The sequence below is a fragment of the Nicotiana tabacum genome, chromosome 8, assembly GCF_000715075.1.
Source record: "Nicotiana tabacum cultivar K326 chromosome 8, ASM71507v2, whole genome shotgun sequence".
Classification (NCBI taxonomy): Eukaryota; Viridiplantae; Streptophyta; class Magnoliopsida; order Solanales; family Solanaceae; genus Nicotiana; species Nicotiana tabacum.
The window spans coordinates 44,021,064-44,029,955 of record NC_134087.1 but is presented as its reverse complement, the minus strand read 5'-3'; the positions used below and the strand labels follow the sequence as shown (position 1 = coordinate 44,029,955).

Below are 8,892 nucleotides of genomic sequence, written 5' to 3'. Positions count from 1 at the left end.
CCTTTGAACAAAGGCAACCATCTTATGATGGTCATGTCATTATTCTAAGCAGTTATATTAGCATCAGCAAACAAATCATCTGAAAGCCCCAACACAAACCACCTAACTCTGGCCCTCATATCACATTCCATTTTCAGAGCATACTTGGCCAGAGAGACGAACTTGAGGTAATACTCATTCACACTCATGTCATTCTGTTTGAGTCTCTCAAACTCTAAAGCCTTTGCTTCCAAGACCTCAATGGGTAGAAAATGCTCAAGGAATGCATCTTCAAACTCCTTCCAAGTCGCAGGAGCTGCATCCTCCCCTCGAGACTCTTCCCATGTTTCATACTAATGTGGCAACATCCTTTAGCTAGTACGCAGCAAGCTCTGCTACCTCGCTGTCTGTAGCATGCATCACTCGAAATATATTCTAAACCTCATTAATAAAGTTTTGCGGATCCTCATCCTTTTTGGACCCTGTGAAGAATGGAGGTTTCATGTTGAGGAATTCCCTGGACCTGGAACTACCCGTCTCATGAACAACACTTGTTCCTTTCCTTTGAGCTTGAGTAGCAACAATCTAAGTGAGCAACTGGATAGCTCCCCTGACATCCATGTCTGAAGCACTAGGCACTAAGCCTGATGCAACCTTCTAGGTTGGGGTGTCCTCCTCCTGAGCATCATTAGTCGTAGCCCCCTAGCTAGTAGTTGAGGCCTTCTTGGTGTACTTTCTTTTTTCAGACATTTTTCTAAAATACGCAATTCACATGAGTTAGAAAGATTCCTGAAAGCATAGCTCTAACTGCACGATCTAGAGTATGAAAAAAATGGAACAATCCTATATGTCTTGGTGGTCAACTGTTTACACGTGTGGCTCACATACATATATAAAAGTGAACCACTGGACATGGCTTCATAAACTCCCTAGGACTCTTGAACCTAGGCTCTGATACCAAGCTTTGTCACGCCCCGAACTATAGCCTGGGCGTAACATGGCACCCGGTGCCTAACTACATGTGTCCGAGCGAGCCAACTGGTTGGCTGGATCAACATGTGGTATCACTATAAGCTTAATAGAAACATTCAACATGTTGATCTACTAACGAGTCTGAGTGAAATATCATAAATGTGGAAAGTGCTGAAAAGTCTGCAAATATAAACAAGTAGTCGACAAGGCTAACACAAAAAAGCCTGCTAATAGCTTACTGAGTGGTCTATAGTCTACGAAGCCTCTAAAGAATACTAAAATGCTAACTGTTTACCGAGACAAGGTCCCATGTATACCTTATTAACTGAAATACTATAATGACTGAAAAAGGGAGGGATAATTCCAAGACTTGGGCTCACTAATAGCTGATATGAGATGTCCCAGCAAGTAGAATCGTTAACCTATAAACCATTATTTGTATCGCGAGATGCAGGCCCCAAGCAAAAAGGGACGTCAGTACATTTGAATTGCACTGATATGTAAAACAACTGAAGGAAAAAACTGTAAATACTAAAATTGAAACTGATAAACTGATAACTAAACTAAACATAGGAAGTAAGGTTATGAATACTCCCTCTTCTGAATGATAAACCAACTGTTTATATATATATATATATGTGTGTGTGTGTGTGTGTGTGTGTGTGTGTGTGTGTGTGTGTGTGTGAGTGTGTGTGTCCACAAACTGTGGTATCGGGCCCAAGTATACGTATATATAACTACGACCTCAGGCCCAAAAATGCATAAAGCATAAACTGCAGCCTCAGGCCCAAATACAGGTGTTCAACTTTCAGGAACTTAGAATCAAAAACTAAGAATCATATTGCAATACATGATACTAAAATAATAAACCATACTGAGTTACATGATACTGGAATAATGAATTGGATTAGACTGATATATATATTCATAATAAGTTGATTTGTCATAACTGAAACTCATAGAATATTGAATGATTATGAAACTATGCCATCTGGAGAATAGAAGTTCTACTACTATCCATGGAACTAAGGCATAATTACTTTCTGAGAAACTAGTAATAGTCATGATGAATGGGACGTATGGGGAATCATAGACATTACCAAACATAAAGAGTTAGTCTCACATACCTCAATTTTTTCTTTTAGTGATACTACAATGATCCACAATACTAGGAACCTTCAATCTTTTTGGAAGAAATCTTTCAAAACCCTCCTTTGAGTTCTTGAAGAAATTTCTTGAAGATCTCGAATATGGGAGGGGTTGGAGGTCTTGAGAGAGTGGAGGAAAACCCTAAAATTCATCCAAAAGGAAATGGGGGAAGTGAACCTCCGAATTTGCTTGAAAAGACCCTAGCTGTGTCGCGCCCGATCTAGCGAAGTGAGCCTCACTTCGCTGTCCAGCACCTTCAAGCGAAGGTAGGATCCACGCCTGGTCTGGCGAAGTGAGTCTCACTTCGTTGTCCGCCAAAATAACTGGGTGGTCTGATTTTGGTAATTTGATCATAACTTCTTATAGGAATGTCCAAATGATGAGTGGTTTGAAGTGTTAGAAACTAGACTCGAAGTCCTTTCATATGATAGGTTTTCCATCACGTAAAACCTTATATATCTGTAGATATGCTCGTCCAAAGTGTAGTCTTGTGCGTACTCATTTGGAATTTTAGTCTATCATGTAATTTCCAACTTGTCTTAGACTTAGGCCTCTCCTTGGACCCCAAATCACTTATGATATGCCTCGTACACTTATTATCATAACCAATTGATAACCATCACATTAATACTCATTTAATGCATTCACAACTGATTCAAATTTACGGGGTGTTACACTCGTTAGGTTGGATAGCTTGCTTCGTGACAGCACCACATAATCTGTTCAAACCCAACTATGTAGTTTCCGAACTCTCTCCTTGCGGTTGATCCTTCCGTTCACAGACCATGGCACCGAGGATCTTGAGGTCGAGACAATTACTAAAGTCGTGCGGCCCATAGTATCCCTTCTTCTCGGCCTGCGCCTTCTTCTCGATGTATCCATGACGGCCATTCGACTTTTTGGAATATTGAGTCTTGAAGTATTATTGTTGTATCTCCTTGTCTTTTCCACTATCTCCCCCACCTTTGACTCCTTGACCTTGCCTTTGTCGTGCTTGTCATGCCTGAAATCCATCAATGATTCGGCCTCCACTATGGCTTGGTCTATATTTATGACTTGTCGGCATTACAACTTCTGCTTAGCCCAATTTTGCAACCCATACATAAAGTGGAACAACTAGTCATCATTGTTCAGGTTAGGAATTTGAAGCATAAGGGTAGTGAACTGCTTGACATAGTCACGTATTCTCCCTTTTTGCTTCAACTCCCTAAGTTTGAGCCTTGCCTCGTACAAGACAATGTTTGGAAATATTGGCTTGGGTGTTGGCAGCGTTAATTTCTCCGTTGTTCGCCATTCCCTTAGTTGCAACCTTTGCTCTGATACCACGTTGTCACGTCCTTAGTTGTTAACTAAGTACACATGCAGCACTTGACAACTCACTCATGATCTTGCACAACTTGCTCATGTTCTTGCTATGCCAAGTCAGCCTTACTATAATCAAGATCATAAGAGAATGGTAGAAAGAACACAAGAGAATTGTTAAAGGAAGCTTTGTATTAGATAGAACTTGAATTCTTTGCTTGGTGAATTACAAATGAATGGCCCCTTTATATACTAGTCTCCTGGGGGCTAGTGTGTAAATATTAATCGTTACACAAGTCCTTAATATTTACAAGATAAGAGCTTTATCTAGAATCATCTACAAGCCTAGAATATTATTTCTTTTACCAAAGAATAAAGCTAGTTAATAAATCAAGATGTCATTCTTGCATATAGGCAATTACCTTAGTCCCAAGTGATTTCTTTAATTTACAGTTCTTCACGACTTCACCTATTAATAGGATATATTGAGTACAATAAAATTCATGTACAAAAGCGTTCGGTCTTTGTGATTACACACAATGAATCGAGGAAATTGACCACAGCACTAGAAAAGAAAAGCGAAGAACACATACGGAAGCTCTTCAGCGTCTTACCTAAAATGAAGTTTACAATTTACGCTAACATTTGCTCGCCTACGATAGAAAATTTTGAAGTGCATGGGACTGCATTATCTAACTATTATTTAACGAAAATTTTATGTTCTTTTAAGATATATATATATATATATATATATATATATATATATATATATGTGTGTGTGTGTGTGTGTGTGTCTTAATTATGTTTCTGATCCCTCTACTAGTATATTCTCGCAAAAATGATTTATTTGGATCTTATGTGCTTATAACCAAAGGATTTCAGTAAATTGTACATATCCACAGTGTAAAAAGCATTTAAAGTTGTCATTAATCTTGCCGCAACCAAAATTACGTATCATTTTTACCGGATTTCCAATTAATACATTATCCATAATTATAAATTATCTGATTATGTAAATATTTTATATTGTTTGTACAAAAGACTTAAACTCCATAACCAAAATATCACAGGAATCAGAATACAGAAAAATTATCACTAACGAAGGGACCAAATTAAGTGTTGCAGTCATATATTATTTATTCATTTAATTTTAACCACCTAGTTACGTGCCAATGTTAAGACAAGAGGAGTTGCTCACTTCCAACCAAGAGGTTGTGAGTTCGAGTCTTCCCAAGAGCAAGGTGGGAAGTTTTTGGAGGGAAGGATGTCGGGGGTCTATTTGGAAACAGCCTCTCTACCCCAGGATAGGGGTAAAGGTCTACATACACACTACCCTCCCAGACCCTTTTCCTTTAACTTTCACCACCTAGTTATTACGTGCCAATGTAGGAAAGAGAAGTGTATATGGAGCCTCTTTAATTTAAACTCTACATAAGTACATCTGGCTCTCTAATTTGTATCAATTCACTAGAAAAGAAGAGAGAAAAAATGGAACTTCATACTATCCTTCTCTTGTGCATCTCCCTTTTTGGCTGGTTCTTCTTTAAAACATATCTTCATTCTAAATCCAGAAAGCTGCCCCCTGGTCCTACTGGTTTCCCCATAATCGGTTCTCTGCTAGAGCTAGGCTCAAAACCTAATCATTCACTAGCCAACCTAGCCAAAATCCATGGCTCTCTCATGACTCTAAACCTCGGTTCAGTCATTACCATAGTAGCCTCCTCACCTGAAACGGCCAAAGAAATCCTTCAAAAACACGACAAAACATTATCAGCACGCACTGTTCCTGATGTTATCACCGCCCAACCAAATCCAGAAGCCACCTTAGCTTGGGTCACAGGCGACAAGTGGAGAAACAGAAGAAGAATATGTAGCACGCAGATGTTTACTAACCAAAGACTCGATTCACTCCAAGAAATACGTCACGAGAAGGTTGCACAACTAGTGAATCATATGAGAAAGCAGTGTCAAAATGGGGCAGCTGTTGACATAGGACGTGTTGCTTTTGCGACGACGTTGAATTTAATGTCGAGCACTATTTTCTCTATTGATTTGGTTGATCCGGAATTCGAGACGGCTCAAGAGTTTAAGGATTTGGTTTGGAGAATTATGGAGGATTCAGTGAAACCTAACTTGTCTGATTATTTCCCGATTATACGGTGGCTTGATTTACAAGGAGTGAAACGTCATATAAAGCCAGCATATTTAAGGTTGCATGAGATATTTGACCAAGTAATTGAGAAGAGAGTAGAAGATAGAGCGTCAGGGATGAAGAAAACAGGTGATTTCTTGGATGTACTACTTGATCAATGTGAAGAAGAAGGGTCTGGATTTGATCGCCAAACTATCAAGCCTCTTATCCTGGTAGTTGTTTTTCTCCTCTCTTTTTTCCTTTCTATTTTCGTTTTAATTTTTCTTTATGTTTAAGTGAATTTTCTTTTCATTATTAAAGTGAAAAGGACAATTTATGTAAAGTTGGATGTTGGAGTTGTGAATATATGCATGTGAAGGGACTAATTAATGTTCCACTAAAGCAAGAAAAATAAAGCGTGATCTAAATAATTATTTTAATGAAGAAGGAAGAAAAATCTTAATTTAACTTTGGTTGGAGTTAAAAGAGGGAAGAGAATATTAAACTCTGGATTTCTATGAAGCTAACAGGTTTTTGTATGTGAACGTCATGGCTTTGTGATCTGATGACAGGATCTATTCCTTGCTGGAAGTGACACGTCCGCCATAACAACAGAATGGGCAATGGCAGAACTTCTTCGAAATCCTCAAACGTTACGGAAAGTAAGAGAAGAAATTCTTCAACAAATAGGCACAGAAAGACCAGTAAAAGAGTCAGATATTGACAAACTTCCATACCTTCAAGCAGTCGTAAAAGAAGTCATGAGACTTCATCCAGCAGTTCCATTACTCTTACCACACAAAGCTCAAGAAGACGCAGAAATATTTGGTTTCATTGTGCCCAAGAACAGCCAAGTTCTCGTAAATGCATGGGCAATTGAGAGAGATCCAAAATACTGGGAAAAACCACTAGAGTTTCTGCCTGAAAGATTCATCAATTCAAGTGTGGATTACAAAGGAAGGGACTTTGAGTATATACCGTTCGGCGCCGGCCGGAGAATTTGTCCTGGAATGCCACTTGCTATAAGGATGGTTAACTTGATGTTGGCTTCTATTGTTCAACCATTTAGTTGGAAGTTACCAAAAGGGATGGCACCAGAGAATTTGGATATGGAGGAACAGTTTGGACTTACTTTGAGGAAGGCTATTCCTCTTCTTGCCATTCCTAGTATGGAAGAAAATAAGGCTTTGATTTGAGTCTACATATGTTATTTGCCTGTGTACTACCTTAATGGGATTGTCCCTATATGAACAATATAATGAGTTTGTGATTGTGAGCAATATATTTATGTAAAATATGGATGATATGTACGTGTTTAAAATATTAAGCTGGAGACAAGAAACTTGAAATTACAGTAAATAATAACGAACTTCAGCATCTTGGATCAACATTTTGATTTTTATTGCTACTCAGTACTATAAGTTAAGAAGGGGAGAATTACAAGTTATGTCCGATATTAATGAGTACCATTTTGGTTTGTGACCAATGAGCATAGATTGAATGCTAGCATATGTTTAGAACTATCAGAAGTTTCTTTGAGTTTCAACATTTCATTTTTTTGTACTACCTTCTTTCACTTTTAGTTGTCTATTTTGTCTCTGTACCCGCTTTAAGAAAAAATAAAAATGAAGTATATATATAAAAAAAAAAATTTACCCAAAATAATGATAGTATTTCCAAAAATCTTGGGAAATGAATATAAGGGTAAAAAAAAAGAAAAAAACACTTGTCTTTCTCTTGATTTAGTATGGAGAAATAAAAATGAAAATGTATTTTAGTATAGCAGACAAGTAAAATTGACGAAGAGAGTATAATTTTCTATTTATTTCTTGTTAATTCTTTCTTGATCGCAGCGTGATACTTGGATTGTAGTGAAGATAGAAATGAAAATTGTTCATAATTATTGTATACAGTCAAAATCAAGGAGCCAAATTTCGAAAATTAAGCTATGAGTCCGAGTCCGGGCGACTCGGAGTAGGTGTCGGACCCGGTTGAAGGACGCACACCTCGGGGAAGCAGATCGAAGACCTGGCATGGCCTACATCGAGGGCAGTCCATTCTCGAGGGCACTCAAGAAAGAGCAGAAATTTCTCAAGGACATGTGGATGAGAGCATAAATTAGAGGATAAGATTTGTACGAAATGGTACAGGTCCGTACTAGGTTGTTATACACCTGTACCAATAGAATTCTTTACCTCAATTAAGAATGTACTATATTGGGGTTTTCTCCTGGGGGCCCCAATCATTTTGTAAGACGCATTATCCATTGCGATAGAATATTCTACTCTGCTTTTCTGGTTTAACGTGCTCTACAAGTATTTTTCAGCTTTATTGCTTTTACTTTATTGTTCATATTCCACTGCTCTTAGCTGACCTCGAGGCCACAAATAAAGTCGAGCTCGAGGTCCCCCTTGTTATAGTTACACTGGTTTGGTTCATCAATTCTTATTACTTAAACTTAATATTACTTGTATAATCACTAGAATTAAAATAAATCACATATCTTTAAAACCACAAATTATCTTTAATTGTTACTTTCATTTTTCGAGGTAAACAGTTTGTCGCCCACCGTGGGGCTAAAGATAATAGTGATTATTTTAGTGCTAGTTTTCTGATAACATGTTATTCTTCACACTTTTTCTTATCAAAGATTCTTTGATTTTAGGCTTAAACATGTCTAGCACACAAAATGCACCTGCTCATGACAGTAAGAGACTCGGAGAAAATAGCGGTATAGGGGTCGGTGTTCCACCCGTAAACCCTGGGGGAGTGCCTAATGTGGAGCCAGATGATATCAGTTCTCACAACGCTCTAAATACGGACACAGGCACAGACCCCATAAGGAATGCACACAGGGAAGCCCAGGGCGGAGGCCAGGAAACATGAGGAATGGAAGAAGGAGGAGTCAGCCTCCAGGTGATATTTGAAATGCTGCAAGCCCAGCAAGTCGGCATTGCTCAACTTCAGAGTCAGAATATCACCCCCAACACAGCCGAATCAGTGAACAATCGGCATCCAGAACCAACGAGGCCCGTCGAAAATGGTTGGGGAACTGACCGTGCTATTATGAAAATGCTCGAGGAGCTCACCAAAAGGATAGAGATCGGAGAAAAGAGAATTGAAGAAAATGACAAAAAAGTCTAAACATACAACTCGAGGGTCAACCAGATACCGGGAGCACCTCCAATTTTAAAAGGACTGTATTCGAAGAAGTTCGTGCAAAAACCACTCCCCCAGAGTGCGGTTCCAAAGTCCATCCTGAAGAAGTTTTGGATGAAAGATATCCTGAAATACAACGGAACCACTAATCCCAATGAGCACATCACCACATATACTTGTGGCATAAAAGGAAATGATTT

At 38.6% G+C, this 8,892-nt stretch overlaps 1 protein-coding gene across 1 annotated transcript; it reads left to right on the top strand.

Moving 5' to 3' along the window:
• The first annotated feature begins 4,890 nt into the window (after positions 1–4,890).
• On the top strand, positions 4,891–6,778 carry LOC107764438 (geraniol 8-hydroxylase-like). The gene is made up of 2 exons (XM_075220854.1): positions 4,891–5,766; positions 6,106–6,778. The coding sequence occupies exons 1-2, from the start codon at positions 4,891–4,893 to the stop codon at positions 6,727–6,729; spliced, it is 1,500 nt and encodes a 499-aa protein (XP_075076955.1). The 3' UTR covers positions 6,730–6,778.
• The last annotated feature ends 2,114 nt before the right edge of the window (positions 6,779–8,892 follow it).

Bases quoted from the DNA above. Each gene is read 5' to 3' on its own strand.
- LOC107764438 (XM_075220854.1), top strand. From the start codon at position 4,891: ATGGAACTTCATACTATCCTTCTCTTGTGCATCTCCCTTTTTGGCTGG. The intron at 5,767-6,105 runs GTAGTTGTTTTT...ATCTGATGACAG, and splicing joins CTATCAAGCCTCTTATCCTG to GATCTATTCCTTGCTGGAAG.